The sequence below is a fragment of the Erythrolamprus reginae genome, chromosome Z, assembly GCF_031021105.1.
Source record: "Erythrolamprus reginae isolate rEryReg1 chromosome Z, rEryReg1.hap1, whole genome shotgun sequence".
In the NCBI taxonomy this organism is placed as follows: domain Eukaryota; kingdom Metazoa; phylum Chordata; class Lepidosauria; order Squamata; family Dipsadidae; genus Erythrolamprus; species Erythrolamprus reginae.
In genome coordinates this window covers 148,250,747-148,267,768 of record NC_091963.1, presented here as the reverse complement: position 1 = coordinate 148,267,768, position 17,022 = coordinate 148,250,747, and the positions used below count along the sequence as shown (strand labels likewise).

Here is a 17,022-nt window from a genome sequence, read left to right as displayed (position 1 = left end):
GGTCATTGGCCCAAAGTCACTTTCATGCCTGAGGTGGGACTAGAACTCACCGTCTCCCGGTCAGTGGCCCAAAGTCACTTTCATGCCTAAGTCAGAACTAGAATTCCCCATCTCCTGGTCATTGGCCCAAAGTCACTTTCATGCCTGAGGTGGGACTAGAACTCACTGTCTCCTGGTCATTGGCCCAAAGTAACTTTTGTGCCTAAGACAGGACTCGACACACAGCCGGCATTCATGCCTAAGTCTAGAACTCCTGCTCTCCCAGTTTCTAGCCCTGTGCCTTCCTCGCCAGACCAAACAGGCTCACAGATGTGGCTATAGAGCAAGTCAGAAAGCTCTCACTGGATCTTTAGATCCTTTCTGGTGGAACCCCCTCCCCTGCTCATCCTCTTATCCCTTTTGATCTCCAGCCCAGGCTGCCAAGGAATCTCTTCTGCCGTATTTCCAAGCCATCATGGAGCACCTGACCGGTTACATGCTGACCACCCGAGAAGACCTCAGGCCTGTCCAGATACAATCTGTCGGTATGGGGAAAAAATGTTCACAACTCTTTTAACAGCCGGCATTAAAACCCAGAGAGGTTTCCAAAATAACTTGCATGATGGTGATAATATATATATATTTTTAAAGCCAATTTAGGTCTTCATCTCGCAAGTGGAAGAAGCTTGGTTATGAAATATAGCGTGGCCAGGGATGTGTGACTGGAAGCACTTGGCCTCCTGCATCCCCCCAGGGAGCAAAAATGGGCTGTTGGGAGGGGGCCGCACTGCACTCCCCTGTACCCCATTTTGGGCCTAGTAGGCCTCCCTGCAGCCTCCTAGGAGTGAAAATAGGCCATAGGTGCCCCATTTTGGGCCTAGTAGGCCTCCCTGCAGGCTCCTAGGAGTGAAAACAGGCCATGGGTGCCCATTTTGGGCCTAGTAGGCCTCCCTGCAGCCTCCTAGGAGTGAAAACAGGCCATGGGTGCCCCATTTTGGGCCTAACAGGCCTCCCTGCAGCTTCCTAGGAGTGAAAACAGGCCATGGGTGCCCCATTTTGGGCCTAGTAGGCCTCTGTGCAGCAGTAGCGGCTGGATAAGCATGGCACACCAGTAGCGAGCATTGTGCTGTGCGCGCAGTTTCACTTCTGCATGTGCGCACACGTATGCGTCCCAGCGTGTTTTTGCTTTTGCGCATTCAGAAACCACTGCCAAAAAATATTTTTTTATTACATTATTTATTAAATAGTTTTACAAAGCCACCCAACTCACTGTCCTTCTGGGCTGTGTAGAACAATTTAAAAAGGCAATACAAAAATCCCAGAATCCCCCCTTCAAAAGTGACAATTTGGAGTTTTAAAAAAAGAAAAGAGACATGACCGTTTTCCGCCCTTACGACCGTGGTCATGTGATCAAAATACAGACGCTTGGTGATTCTTGTATTTATGACGGTCACAGGGTTCTGGGCTCGTGTTCCGGCCCCTTTTACGACCTTTCGAAAAGTGATTGGGGAAGCCAGATTCACTTAACAACCATGTTGCTAACTGCTGTGATTCGCTTAATGGCTGGCAAGAAAGGTCGTAAAACAGGGCAAAAACTCACTGTCTCGCTTAGCAAGAGACATTTTGAGTCTAATTTTAGTCCTAAATCGAGGACTGCCTCTATTATATAGATTATCCTTGAGTCATGGCCAGAACGGAGCCCATCTTTTATGTTTCCAGCCCAATATTACACCCATTTTTGCAGTGGTCACTCAGGGAAATCTGCCAATCAGCGCTGGCTGGGGAATTCTGGGAGTTGAAGTCCACACATCAAAAAATGGCCATTATGGAGAAATTCCAATTGATCCATGCCTCCCCTGTTTCGTTTTGCAGACACAATGGCTATCCTTGCCAACGTCCTGGATAACGACATCTTCCGGCCGCTTTCCGAGAAATGTTGCCAGCTTGGGCTGGACCTCTGCGACAGAGTGGACGATCCAGACTTGCGACGATGCACGTAAGCCTGTTCGGGGGGGGGGGCACGTCTCCATCATCTGATGATGGCTTTTCCCTCTCGTCTCGGTTCCCTTTCAAATCCCAGCCTACAGTATTTGTTTGTTTGTTTAGTTAGTTAGGTTAGTTAGTTAGTTAGTTAGTTAGTTAGTTAGTTAGTTAGTTAGTTAGTTAGTTAGTTAGTATGCTGCCCCTCTCCGTAGACTCAGGGCGGCTCACATCATACAATTAAACAATTCATGACAAATCTAATAAAAAAATTTAAAAATTTAAAAACCCATTATTAAACCAGACATACACACATACATACCATACATAAATAGTATAGGCCCGGGGGAGGGGGGGGGAATGCCTCAATTCCCCCGATGCCTGATGGCAGAGATGAGTTTTAAGGAGTTTACGGAAGGGGGGAGCTGGTTCCAGAGAGTCGGGGCCACCACAGAGAAGGCTGTTGTCGTTGGCTCTGGCCCAGCTGAATAATCGCTGAAGGAACCGTTGTAAGTCAAGGACCACCTCTAATGTTAATTTTAAACCCAAGATCTCTACCGCCTTTAGGTACAGCCTTTTCGGCACTCTCGCAGACGTCATGGGGGACTCGATCACCCCGTACCTGCCTCGGATAACGACGCTTCTAATTTATTCCCTCAAATCCACCGAGGGCATCAAGGTGAGCTGGCGACTCCCCCCGTGCAGGGCTGGGGAATTCTGGGAGTTGAAGTCCAACCGGTCTTTCAAATGCTGAGATTTAGACTCTTGAATTGCCTTCTGAGCTGCAAGGAGCCCCTCCTGGGCCCTGATGATGTTGCCTAGTTGGGTCCTGCGACATCTGTGAGAAAACCAGCTCAGACACCCTCAAGTACCCCACAATTCTCCTCCCCTTCCTCCATTCCGCAAACCCTACTCTCTCGTAGCACTGATATTGTTACTTAGCATGTTTCCCTGAAAATAAGATGGGGTCTTATTTTTGCCCTCCCCCCCAAATTAAGGGTCACAACAGGGTTATGAGGGCATGCAACCTACGTGAGCTTGGTTCTGACTGCATCGGAGTACAGTAGTACCTCTAGATACGAGTTTAATTCGTTCCAGAAGGGAACTTGTATGTCGAACAACTCGTATCTGGAACAAATGGCTTTAGACTTGTTTTTCCCCTCCGAGATAACCAGAAGCAAGGATTCTTGCGCCACCTAGTGGACGCTCGGCTCGTATCCCGAATTTGAGCTCGGGTCTGGAATAGAAATTTCTCTCCCCTCGTGGCTCCTAACTTGGAATACAGTGATCCCTCGATTAGCACGGTCTCGATTAGCGCGAAACGCTGCAACGCGGTTTTTCAAAAAATATTAATTAAAAAAATAAAATATTAAAAAATAAAAAATAAGTCCACGCTAGTTCTCTCTCTCTTTCTCTCCCTGTTGCCGGCGTGGTATATGAGAGAGAAAGAGAGAGGCAGAGGTCGGGCGCATTACCGGGAGGTGGAGGCGGCGTGGGGACGCTGGGTGCCGGGGACACCGAGGAGGGGGTGGACGTGGCCTCTCAGCTGCAGAGCCGAACAAGGGCGGAGGCAACGGCGGAGTCCGGCGCTGGGGCCATGCAGGGCCGCTCATCCAGGGGGGCGTGGACTGGCAAGTCGCCCTCCTTTCTCTCTCTTTCTCTCTCTTATACCACACCGGTAACAGGGAGAGAAAGAGAGAGAGCGGAGGGCACCTTGCCGGTCCACGCCCCCCTAGATGAGCGGCTCCGCATGGCCCCAGCGCCGCCCAGGCAAAGGGGAAACCCCAAGATCGCTTGCCGCTTGCCGTATTGCAGCGAAGGAGGCGAAGCAAGGCTCCAAGCTGCAATACGGCAAGCGGCAAGTGATCTTGGGGTTTCCCCTTTGCCTGGGTGGCGGGAAGACCAAGGGAAGGTTCCTTCAGCCGCCCAACACCTGATCCGCTCTGCAGCGCGGCAACGGGGAAACCCCATCTTCGGCTCCTCGCTGCTTCCGCGCTGCGGAGCAGATCAGCTGTTGGGCAGCTGAAGGAACCTTCCCTTGGTCTTCCCCGCCGCCCACACGCAAACGCCACCATCTGCGCATGTGCGGCCATGAAAAAAATGGCGCACATGCGCAGATGGTGGTTTTTACTTCCGCACCACTATAACGCGGAAATCGATTAGCGCGGGAGGTCTTGGAACGTAACCCCCGCGCTAATCGAGAGATCACTGTACTCGCATGTGCAGCAGCTCGTATCTAGAGGTACTACTGTATTGCCGAAATGTCACTCCTAATAAATGGCTGTATTCCTTTTGAAGGTTGGCTCGTGGCTCATGACTTAATTAGGGTATCTTTTGGAAACTTCACAGACTAGGGCTTATTTGGGGGGGGGTTCTCTTATCCCCCCCCACACACACACACATATGAGAGGCCCACTTCTGCTTGCTTGCAATGGGACTTGATGTTTGCCCATCTCGCCTCACAGTTGTGGTATCAGCACACCGCTCAGCCTCCTGCTCTATTTTGGCCGCAAGCAAGCTAAAGTGACCTATGGCCATTGCTGCTACAAGGCAGGTGTCAAGATAGGGATACTCTAGTTTCTGGGGGCTGTGATGTAAGCTAGTACGGAGCAGCTCCATCCCCGCCTCACCTCCTGGCTGTGACACCGCTAGCAAACAGACGAAATGAGTGGAAGGGGCAGCTACACAGACTCTAGCTTGCAGGGGCCCTGCGGTAATCTGGTGCGGGATTTAGGGAGCAGTTCCACCCCCGTCTCATCTCGTGGCTGCGACACTGCTAACAAACAGATGGAATGAGGAAGAGGGAGATTGTGATCTCCTTATATAGAGCACTGGCGAGACCACATTTGGAATACTGTGTCCAGTTCTGGAGACCTTACCTACAAAAAGAGATTGACAAAATTGAACGGGTCCAAAGACGGGCTACAAGAATGGTGGAAGGTCTTAAGCATAAAACATATCAGGAAAGACTTCATGAACTCAATCTGTATAGTCTGGAGGACAGAAGGAAAAGGGGGGACATGATCGAAACATTTAAATATGTTAAAGGGTTAAATAAGGTCCAGGAGGGAAGTGTTTTTAATAGGAAAGTGAACACAAGAACAAGGGGACACAATCTGAAGTTAATTGGGGGAAAGATCAAAAGCAACGTGAGAAAATATTATTTCACTGAAAGAGTAGTAGATCCTTGGAACAAACTTCCAGCAGACGTGGTTGGTAAATCTACAGTAACTGAATTTAAACATGCCTGGGATAAACATATATCCATTGTAAGATAAAATACAGGAAATAGTATAAGGGCAGACTAGATGGACCATGAGGTCTTTTTCTGCCATCAGACTTCTATGTTTCTACGTTTCTAATGGGGGCAGGGCTTATATTAGGCACACACAGAAAAACATGCCAGGGCTTATTTTTGGGATAGGTCCTATTTTTGGGGAAACGGTAGCTGGGTCATGTGATGTCTGCAAGAAAGCAAGACCAGAGTGCACCAAGGACCCCACAATTCTCTTCCTCCTCCACTCTGCAAACCCTACGCCCTCGTAGCACTGATAATGTTACCTAGTTGGGTCGTGAGATGTCGCGAGACAGCTCAGAGAGCACCAGTGGCCCCACAGTTCTCCTCGCTCTCCTCCACTCTGCAAACCCTACTCCCTCATAGCTCAGATATTGTTAGCTAACTGGGTCACAAGATGTGGGTGACAAAGCAAACCAGCTCAAAGACCCCCACCCAAGAACCCCACGGTTCATTCCCGAGCTAAAACTTGAAAACTCAAGTTTTATTATTTTTTTTATTTTTTGTTTTTCTGCTTCTGTCCTCAGAGGAACTGAAACCTTTAAAATCTCGGGATTAATTTTTTAGCCAGAAAAGATCTCAAACCTCGTTTGATTCCTATTGTTGTTGTTGTTTTCGTAGCCCCCACTCAATTTGGGAGACTCCTTCCTATTATTTGACGACGAGGAAGAGGAGGCAGAGGTGGAAGGAGAAGAAACTCTGACGGACGAGGAAGAGGAGAAAGAGTTGGACCCCGTGGGGTAATTTTGTCATCCTGGGATGAGGGTTTATTGGTGTTCAATGTCCCACAAAAATTGGTTTTATCCCACAAATTTGTTTTGTCCTGCAAAAACAAGGCTGCCCTCAGTTTTGCAGGATGGACAGGTACAGGATAAGGCCACGGGTGCGAATTTCTTACCATTCTTCCTGATTTCTGAGCTCGTACAGATACTCCTTGGCTCACAAGGGTTACTTTTAGTGACCGTTTGAAGTTAATGACGGCGTTGGGGGGGAGGAGAGAATTTTTCATAATAACGACCGTAACGGTATCCAAATTCAGACGCTCGGCAACCGACTCCGCTTTACGACGGTTGCAGAGTCCCTCGGGGTCACGCCGTTCTCCTTTTTGCAACCTTCAGATGAGCCGAATCGGCGGAGAAGCCATATTCGCTTAACAAATTTATTTATTTCTTTTTCAAAGTTTATTAAATAATAAGGGATAAATGGGGGGAAGGAAAGGGGGGGTACATAAATTCGAAATGGGTAAGGGTATTTATCACATGATGTTATATTTCATAATACAGTGGTACCTCAAGATACGAACCCCTCGTCTTACGAACAACTCGTGATATGAACCCAGGGTTCAGAAAATTTTTGCCTCTTCTTACGAACTTTTTTCGAGTTACGAACCGGCGGTCGGAGACTGCTGGGAAGCCGCGCGGCTGTTTTAAAAGGTGACAGCCGGGCGGCGGGGCTTCCCAGAAGCCTCCCGAACGCCGGTTCGTAACTCGAACAAAGTTCGTAAGAAGAGGCAAAATTTTGCTGAACCCCGGGTTCGGGGTTCGGGGGGGTGCTGGCAAGCCCCCCAGGCCGGCTGCGACCTTTTAAAACACCCGCGCCGCTTCGCAGCTGTCTCCTGAAGCCGAACGCTAAACCGAACTTCCGCGTTCGGCTTCGGGAGACAGCTGCGAAGCGGCGTGGCTGTTTTAAAAGGTCGCAGCCGGCCTGGGGGGCTTGCCAGCACCCCCCGAACCCCGAACCCGGGTTCGGGGGGGTGCTGGGAAGCCCCCCAGGCCGGCTGTCACCTTTTAAAACAGCCGCGCGGCTTCCCAGCAGTCGCCGAAAGCCGTTTTTTTGCGGGGGGTTTTTTGGTTGCACGGATTAATTGACTTTACATTGTTTCCTATGGAAAACAATGTTTCGTCTTACGAACCTTTCGTCTTACGAACCTCCTCCTTGCACCAATTAAATTCGTATCATGAGGTATTACTGTATATGTAAGAAAACGGAACAGAATTTCAATATTCACATTTGTATCTTATTACTATAAATAATTAATTTGTCTAGCTTATCGTATTAATTAAAGCTCATAAGAATAATAAGTATTAGTAAGAGTAGTAAAAGACTTATCTGTAGAAAGGTAAGTAGAAAAATAGGATTAGATTTTTATGAAATATTGCGCAAAGGAAAAGTATATACAGTAGTACCTCTAGATACGAGCTGCTCCACATGCGAGTATTTCAAGATACGAGCCACGAGGGGAGAGAAATTTCTGTTCCAGACCTGAGCTCAAATTCGGGATACGAGCCGAGCATCCACTAGGTGGCGCAAGAATCCTTGCTTCTGGTTATCTCGGAGGGGAAAAACAAAGTCTAAAGCCATTTGTTCCAGATACGAGTTGTTCGACATACAAGCTCCCTTCTGGAACGAATTAAACTCGTATCTAGAGGTACTACTGTATATATAAAAAAAAGAAATGAAGAAGGAATCTGCATAAGTAGCAGACGTTATCAGGAAATACGACTAGGTGTATTGATATATTATTGGGTGTATCAGTAATATTTCGGTAGAAAAGAAAAAAGGAAAAAGGAAAAGAAGTGCATAGAGAAAATAAGATATATTTATATCTATGTAGTAAGTGTTGAAAAAGAAAAGAGTTATAGCTTAATTCATCTGAGATAAATTAATGGTTAAATTGCCAGCATGTCGCTTAATGACAGAAACGTCAGGCACGATCGCAGTCATTTAGTCGAGGACTTGCCCGTCCTCTGGGCAACCTCTTCCGGTTCGGAAATAATGTCCTCAGCGTTAGTGTGCATTGGAAACATTAAAGCGTTCATGTGGACTAGAAACATTAAAGCGTTCGTGTGGAGTAGAAATTTCCATTTGAGGGTGGGGTTTCACAGTCTCTGCCATTTTAAGGTGGGTGGTCTTCAGCTTTGTTTCCACCCATCCCGCACAGGGTGCCCGTGCGAAGCGTCTTTATGGACGAGAAGGAAGACGCCTGCATAGCCCTGGGAGAAATCGCCACCAGCGTCAGGTAACTCGGATCTCTGTGGGTTTTTTCCCTTACCAGTTTTCATGCCTAAGGCGTGACTAGAATTCCCACTCTTCTGGTGATTGGTCCACATTCACCCAGCCGGTTTTCATGCCTAAGGCGGGACTAGAATTCCCACTCTTCTGGTGATTGGTCCACATTCACCCAGACGGTTTTCATGCCTAAGGCGGGACTAGAATTCCCACTCTTTTGGTGATTGGTGCACATTCACCCAGCCGGCTTTCATGCCTAAGGCGGGACTAGAATTCCCACTCTTTTGGTGATTGGTGCACATTCACCCAGCCAGTTTTCATGCCTAAGGCGGGACTAGAATTCCCACTCTTCTGGTGATTGGTCCACATTCACCCAGCCTGTTTTCATGCCTAATGCGGGACTAGAATTCCCACTCTTCTGGTGATTGGTCCACATTCACCCAGCCGGCTTTCATGCCTAAGGCGGGACTAGAATTCCCACTCTTCTGGTGATTGGTCCACATTCATCCAGCCTGTTTTCATGCCTAAGGCGGGACTAGAATTCCTGGTGATTGACCCAAAGTCACCCAGTTGGCTTTCATGCCTAAGGCGGGACTAGAACTCACAATTTCCTGGTGATTGGAACCAATCAGCATCTGGGAAGAGCGACTTCCCGTAAAGAAACGCTGTTTTGCTCCAGAAATTGTTCATTTCCCCCCCCTTCCTTCGTTCCCTCCTTCCTTTCTCTCTCTTTTCCACAGTATGTCCTTCCTGCCTTACCTTGAGACCTCGATCCAGGAAGTGTCCCAGTTACTGCCGGTAAGGCCAGGCCGCGACCGGGGAGGTGGGCTATCGCTTCCGGGAAAAATCCGTTTTGTGGGTTGGGGACAGGGGGGGGTTCTTTCAGAAGACCATCGCTGAAGGAAAGCTGAATAAATTGTTTTAGAGACAAATAGTCCTCAACCTACGACCGTCCACTTAGCGACCATTCGTAGCTGCGAGGGGAAAAAGAGGACTTACAACCTGGGTGCGACATTTTGACAGCCAGGCCCCCTCCAGGGTCACGTGACCAAAGGTTGTAGGTGCGGCAAAAGGGACATGTTTACGGCCATTTTAGCAGCAGGTTCACGTGGTCGCGCAATTCATTTTGATGATACCTTTGCTAGAAAAACCGCAACTTAACGACTGCTGCATTTGTTTTACGACTATCTCAAAAAACGTTTTGACTTTGGATCGGGCCCGTGACCGACTCATTTTACGACCATTATGTCATAAGACCCTACTGGCCAGGGTTCCGCTTACGGTCATATGTCAAGGATTTCCTACAGATAATCCTCGACTTACTGTCCGTTAATTCAGTGGCCAAAGTCAATGCTCTGGGGAAAAAATACCTGACATGACTGGTTTACATACTTACGAATATCCCTGGGGTCACATGATCAAAATTTGGCCATTTACCATGGTTACACACCAGAGGATCATGTGATTAGATTAGATTAGATTTATTGGATTTATATGCCGCCCCTCTCCGCAAACTCGGGGCGGCTCACAACAATGATAAAAAACAGTACATAATAAAAATCCAATGCCCACCAATCTAATTACAATTTAAAATTAGTAATTTCCTAAAACAATCCCAATATATATATAAAAAACAGGCACACAGTCAATCAATCAACAACACAACATGGGCAAGGGGGAGGTGCTTTAGTTCCCCCATGCCTGACGGCAGAGGTGGGTCTTAATGAGTTTACGAAAGGCAGGGAGGGTGGGGGCAATCCTAATTTCAGGGGGGAGCTGGTTCCAGAGGATCGGGGCCCCCACAGAGAAGGCTCTTCCCCTGGGTCCCGCCAGACGACACTGTTTAGTCGACGGGACCCGAAGAAGGCTGACTCTGTGGGACCTAACAGGAGGCGGTCCCGAAGATATTCTGTTCCGGTGCCATGAAGGGCTTTATAGGTCATAACCAACACTTTGAATTGTGACCGGAAACTGATCGGCAACCAATGTGATCCTCTTTGGCAACGTTTCCAGCTGGCTTGGGAAAAAGAGAGAAAGCCAGATTCGCTTACTGACCATGTCATTCGTTTAGCTGCCGCTGCAGCCATCCGCTTAACAACCAAGGCTGTAAACTGGGACGCAGCTCATTGAACAGGTGCTTTGCTTAGCCACGAAAACCTTGGCCTTGATTTGCGCTCTTGAAGGACTGCCCATACACTTCTGGAAGGCGCGTGGTGACACAACCCGTTTTACGACGGTTCATGACATATCACTCAAAACCAGCAGACTTCATGGTTGGTTGTACATCGGGGACTGTCTGTATAGTTCTAATCATTATGAAACATCATCTTTTAATGACCACGATGCCTTGGGAATGGCAACGGAAATGGAGCTGAGGATTTCCTGGCCTGATGCCGTTCCCGTTGCCGATGAGGAGTTTTGTTCGGCAGATAATATTCTCTAATACATCATTACAATTGCTCCTGCTGTCTATATTCCTTCACTTTTTTAAAAAAAAATATTTTTTATTGGTTTATTTACTAAATTAACAACAAACAAAAAATACATAAAAGAAGACGTGCCCATCACCAATAAAACCCCACCACCATTTAGGGGGTTAAATTATTTACAATAAGTTTCAATTTCTTCCTTAGCTCCGGTTTACATTTCTTTACATACAAAAAAGTGATTGGGATTTATTTTTCACATTGTCGTCATAAATTCTACTTAAGATATAATTTTTCACTTTACTCCATCGTGCCATCAGCTTCTCCTATTTATTTTCATCAAAGTTATTTAATCTTATTTCCATAATTTCGAAATGAATGTGGTCCACCATGTACCGGTACCAATTCTGGATCCTTCACTCCGCCTCCAATTTGGAAGCGTTTAAATGATGGATAGGGTCCCGTTTAGGGGTTGGGTGGTTTCAGAAATACAGTCCCTGTTGGGGCCGGGGTGGGGTGGGGGGACTTCAGCTAAATTTGCGGCTGCCAAAATGGGTAAAACATCATACATTTGTGTGTTTGGGGGGGTCTGCTTCTTTTTTTTTTAGTGCCCACACATTCGGGTCCGGAAGGCTGCATTCGAAGCCCTGGGGCAATTCATCATTTCGCTACATCGGGTGTGCAAGCAACAGCTGTCCGAAACTAACATGGCGGGTGAGTGGGTTGCCGGGATTGGGAGGGGGTGTTGAGAGGGGACACACACACACACACACACCCATGGTGGAGTGGAGGAGGGCTTTTCTCAGCCACCCCTTTCCACACGCCACCCCCCCCTCCTCAAAAACCCACCCACTGATGGGGCGTCCTAGGTGGAAGATGGCGGTACAGTGATACCTCGTCTTACGAACTTAATTGGTGCCCGGAGGAGGTTCATAAGGTGAAAAGTCCGTAAGACGAAACATTGTTTCCCATAGGAATCAATGGAAAAGCGATTAATGCGTGCAAGCCCAAAAATCAGAAACCGGCCGCCACCACCGAAGGAGGCTTGAGCCTCCCAATCCTCCCCGCCCCTTTGCCATGCATGTCATCCTGCATGCAGGATGCCATGCAGTCAGGAAGGTCATCCTGCTCCCCCCCCCAGCCAAACACACAAAGGCGGTCTGCCGCCGCCCGTGGGGCAATGGGAAGCTGAAGCCGCCGGTGTTTGAGCTTCCCATTCCTCCACGCCCCTTCGCCCTGCCTGTCATCCTGGCTCAAGCGGGCGGCAGCAGACCGCTTTTGTGTTTTTGGCTGGGGGGGAGAGCAGGAGGACCTTCCTAACTCCCTCCCCCCCCAGCTGAAAACCCAAAGGTGGTCTGCCGCTGCCCGCTTGAGCCAGGATGACAGGCAGGGCGAAGTGGCGTGGAGGAATGGGAAGCTCAAACACCAGCGGCTTCAGCTTCCCATTCCTCCACGCCGCTTTTTAAAGCCGCCAGCGGTTTGAGCCTCCCTTTGCTCCACGCTGTCATCTTTTAAAACAGCCGGGGGGGCTTCTCGGCGGCCTCCCGAACGCCGAACCCAGAAGTTCGGGTTTGGCGTTCGGGTTCGGGAGGCCACTGGGAAGCCCCCCGGCTGTTTTAAAAGGTGACAGACGGGCGGCGGGGCTTCCCAGCGGCCTCCCGAACCCAAACTTTTGCCGAACTTCTGGGTTTGGCATTCGGGAGGCCGCTGGGAAGCCCCGCCGCCCGGCTGTCACCTTTTAAAACAGCCAAGGGGGCTTCCCAGCGGCCTCCTGAACAACGAACCCAGAAGTTCGGGTTTGGCGTTCGGGTTCAGGAGGACGCTGGGAAGTTCCCCGGCTGTTTCAAAAAGTGACAGCCGGGCGGCGGGGCAGCAGCGGCGGGTTCGTAAGAAGGAAAAAGTTCGTAAGAAGAGGCAAAAATTTTCTGAACCCCGGGTTCGTATCTCAGGTTGTTCGTAAGACGAGGGGTTCGTATCATGAGGTACCACTGTATTTGGCTATTCGGAAGGACTGTGGTCTTCAAAAGTTGGGTTATTCATTCTTTTGCTTGGCTTCCTCCTTTCCTCCTTCCCTCTTTCCTTCCTCTCTCCCTCCTTTCTTCCTTTCCTTCCTCTTTCCCTCTTTCCTTCCTTCCTCTCTTCTTCTTTCTTTTCCCTCTTTCCCTTCCTCTCACCCTACCTTCTTCCTTTCCTTCCTTCCAACTCCTTCCTTTTCCTATTTTCTACCTCCTTTCCTCCCCTTTCTCCCTCCCTGCTTCCCTCCTTTTTTAATCCCTCCCTCCTTCCTTTCTCCTTCCATCTCTTCCCTCCCTCCCTCTCATTCCCAACTCCTTTACATCTTTCCTTCTCTTTCTCCTTCCTCCTTCCTCCCTTCCTCCCTTCCCATCTTCACATTCTTCTCTCCTTTCTTCGTCCTTTCCTTCTGTTCCCTTCTCCTCATTCCCATATTCTTCCTTCCCTTTTCTCCTCTTCTCTCCTCTTTCCCTCTCATTTCCACATCCCTCCCTCCATCCTACTCTTTTTTTCTTTCCTCACTCTCTCTTTCTTATTCCCACTTCCTCATTCTTCCCTCTCTTCCTCCTGTCTTATTTATTTATTTATTGGATTTGTATGCCGCCCCTCTCCGTAGACTCGGGGCGGCTAACAACAGTAATAAAAACAGCATATAACAATCCAATATTAAAACAGTTTAAAACCCTTATTATAAAACCAAACATACACACAAACGTACCATGCATAAATTGTAAAGGCCTAGGGGGAAAGAGTATCTCAGTTCCCCCATGCCTGACGGCAGAGGTGGGTTTTAAGGAGCTTACGAAAGGCAAGGAAGGTGGGGGCAATTCTAATCTCGGGGGGGAGTTGGTTCCAGAGGGCCGGGGCCGCCACAGAGAAGGCTCTTCTCCTGGGTCCCACCAAGCGACATTGTTTAGTTGACGGGACCTGGAGAAGGCCCACTCTGTGGGACCTAACTGGTCGCTGGGATTCGTGCAGCAGAAGGCGGTCCCTGAGATATTCTGGTCCAATGCCATGTAGGGCTTTATAGGTCATAACCAACACTTTGAATTGTGACCGGAAACTGATCGGCAACCAATGCAGACTGCGGAGTGTTGGTGTGACATGGGCATATTTGTGAAAGCCCCTGATTGCTCTTCCTTCTCTTCTCCTCTTCCCCCACTCAACACAGCCTTTCGGAAGCTGGTCTGCACGCTGCTGCCGGTCTACCTGAAGGGGGCGCAGGAGGACCAAGAGCGCGAGGTTGTCATGGCCATACTGGAGGTGCTGGCCAAAGTGGTAAAAGAGTGCCAGAAGGACGTCCTGCCGGAGCCGAGCCACCTCATTGACTTCTGCCGGATGCTGCGGGAGGTGCTGGAACAGAAGGTGAGCCCTCCCTCCTCTTCCTCTTCCTCTTCCTCCTCCGCTGCATGACAGAAACTCCTCGACTTATAACCTTCCCTGCAGTGACCGTTCTGAAGTCACAACGGCACTCGGGGGGGGGGGAGAGGGACTTGTGGCCCTTTTCACCATTAACCTCCCCAGATCTAAATTCAGACCCATGCCATCCCTGTTTGCAACCTTCCGACAAGCAAAGTTTGGAGGGGGGGGGGGGGAGCCAGATCCACTTAACGACCACACGACGGCTGGGCAAAAGTCCTAAAAATGGGCCCGAACTCACTCAATTGGCTCTCACGGCGCAACAGAAATTTTGGGTCCCCTTCTGGGCGTAAACCAAGGACTCTTGTGTGTAAGTCCTGGGCAAGGCGGGCAGTCCATGGACTCCTCCCAGTCTAAGCCTCAGAGCCAAACTCCACGTAGCTCTTTGTGGGGGAACGAAACGGTCTCACTCGATGTGTCAAATGTGAATCTTTGCTCTCCTTCCCCTCTGTCAGGTAGCCTGTCAAGACAACGAGGAATATGAAGACGAAGACGATGAAGAAGAAGTAAGATTGGAAATGCCCCCCTCTTGGAACCCATTTAATGATGATGTCTTCGGAGAGGGGTGGCATACAAATCTAATAAATTATTATTATTATTATTATTATTATTATTATTATTATTATTATTATTATTTAATGGCCCCCCCAAACACATATGCACATATATATGTACATGTATGTGTAATTTTAAGAGGGGGGAGAGACAAAAATCTATATATCTATGTCTGCATATATCTAAATATTTCTACATCTCTATATCTATTTTTATCTCTGTCTGTCTGTCTCTAGCTGTCCATCTATCCATCCATCCACCCACCCGTCTGTCTGTCTGTCTGTCTATCTACATACATACTGTACATATACAAATATATACATACATACATACATTACATACATACAAACATACACTCTGTCTATATCTCTACATGTTTCCTACATGGGTCCTTCAGGATTGGGCGACATAGAAATTGAATGAATGAATAAATGAATGTTTATCTCTGTTTCTATGTATATTTTTATCTCTACCATCTATTATCTATCTATCTATCTATCTATCTATCTATCTATCAATCTATCTATCTAATCTATGGATCTATATTTCTATCTCTCTGTCTATATCTGTCTATATCTTATCAACTGCAGTGATTCATTTAACAACGGTGGTGAAAAAAGTTGTAAAAGGGGGCGAAAATCACTTAAGCAAACTGTCATTACTTAATAAAAGAAATGTTAGGCTCTATTGTGATTGTGGTCATAAGGGGAGGACTCCCTGTAGGACTAGCTGCAGTTAATCAGCCATTTGCAAAGAAACAGAACAATTTCTTCCCCCACCCTAGAAAAAAAAAAATCAAAATTAAAGTTCATACGCATCCTCGATGAACCCAAAAGCAGAATCTAAATTATAAACAATATTATAAAAGCCCCACTTTAAATGAAAAAGCAATAGAGGGACAATCTCTCCCAGCGGATAAGTTTGGAAATCTTCTGCACTTAAGCTCGAAGACCTTCATTTCGCGATGGCAAAAGTGCCTTCCGACCAGTTTCCACACTTAGGGACCCAACCTGTTGGGCTGAATTGTGGTCATAGGTTGAGGACTCCCTGCATTTTGTGTGTGAGTGTGTGTGTGGGGGGGTTTCCAGTTTTTCCTGCCTGGGAAAAAGCTATTGGAGACGGTGCCCAGATTCTTAGCCCATCGCTCTCCCCCCTCTCTATCTTTGGCCTCGGGTAGAGGTGAGGGAAACGCAGGGTCCTGGGTTCGAGGAATGCCCAGACCTCCCCCCCCTCTCCCCCCCTCGCTCCTCTCCCTAGCAGGCGGAATACGACTCCATGCTGATTGAATATGCCGGGGAGTTGATCCCGGTCCTCGCGGAAGCCACCGGAGGAGACGTCTTCGCTCCTTACTTCGCTGGCTTCTTGCCACTGCTCCTCAACAAGATGGTGAGCTTGGGGCTGTGGGGGTTGTTTTCATTTTTGTTTGTAATGTATTCAACCGGTTTGCCTCCCATCTCAGCATGAGGCGACTGACCAAGATTAAAGTCAGTTTTTGCATCCCGGCTGAGCTAGTGGTTTCTTGGTTCTTCCCTTTCCCTGGTCCTTCTGGCAGGGGAGGCTGGAGAATTTGGTCTTTTTGGTCTGCCTCAAAGAGGCCTCATTTGGGCTTTGGGTTCCTCCATTCCTCCCCCCAATAACTCTGGGGGTGGGGTGTCATTCTTTGGAAGGCCATCTTCAATTAATGGCAATTTGGGGCCTTTCCTCCCTCCCTCCCTTTTCTCTCCCTTTTCTCTCCTTTCCTTCTTTCCCTCCCTCCCTCCCTCCCTTTCTCTTCCCTTCCTTTCCTCCTTCATTCCACTCCCTCCCTTTTCCTTCTCTTCCTTTCCTCCCTTTCTTCCACCGTCCCTCCCTCTTCTTCCCTCCCTTCCTCCCGCTCTCTTCCTTTCCTTCTTTATTCCCTTCTTCCTCCCTCCCTCTTCTTCCCTCCGTTTCTCTTCCTTTCCTTCCTTCTTTCTTCCTTCCTTCTTTCCCTCCCTCCCTTTCTCTTCTCTTCCTTTCCTCCCTTTCTTCCACCGTCCCTCCCTCTTCTTCCCTCCCTTTCTCTTCCTTTCCTTTCCTTCCTTCTTTCTTCCTTCCTTCCTTCTTTCCCTCCCTCCCTTTTTCTTCTCTTCCTTTCCTCCCTTCCTTCCACCGTCCCTCCCTCTTCTTCCCTCCCTTCCTCCCGCTCTCTTCCTTTCCTTCTTTATTCCTCCTCCCTCCCTCTTCTTCCCTCCCTTTCTCTTCCTTTCCTTTCCTTCCTTCTTCCTTCCTTCCTTCTTTCCCTCCCTCCCTTTCTCTTCTCTTCCTTTCCTCCCTTCCTTCCACCGTCCCTCCCTCTTCTTCCCTCCCTTTCTCTTCCTTAACTTC

At 48.5% G+C, this 17,022-nt stretch overlaps 1 protein-coding gene across 3 annotated transcripts in view; it reads left to right on the top strand.

The window, feature by feature from the left end:
- Positions 1-17,022, top strand: part of IPO4 (importin 4) — a 62,005-nt gene that overhangs the window by 37,430 nt on the left and 7,553 nt on the right. Inside the window, exons 16-25 of one of the 3 annotated variants that reach the window (XM_070729646.1) lie at positions 411-524; positions 1,852-1,975; positions 2,527-2,638; positions 5,876-5,994; positions 8,196-8,273; positions 9,004-9,061; positions 11,298-11,403; positions 13,874-14,067; positions 14,577-14,627; positions 15,937-16,062. In XM_070729646.1, the coding sequence (XP_070585747.1) occupies positions 411-524; positions 1,852-1,975; positions 2,527-2,638; positions 5,876-5,994; positions 8,196-8,273; positions 9,004-9,061; positions 11,298-11,403; positions 13,874-14,067; positions 14,577-14,627; positions 15,937-16,062 (1,082 nt within the window). Of the gene's footprint in view, positions 1-410; positions 525-1,851; positions 1,976-2,526; positions 2,639-5,875; positions 5,995-8,195; positions 8,274-9,003; positions 9,062-11,297; positions 11,404-13,873; positions 14,068-14,576; positions 14,628-14,912; positions 15,163-15,933; positions 16,063-17,022 lie in introns of those variants that run through there. The other 2 variants (XM_070729645.1, XM_070729647.1) reach the window with 2 other exon arrangements.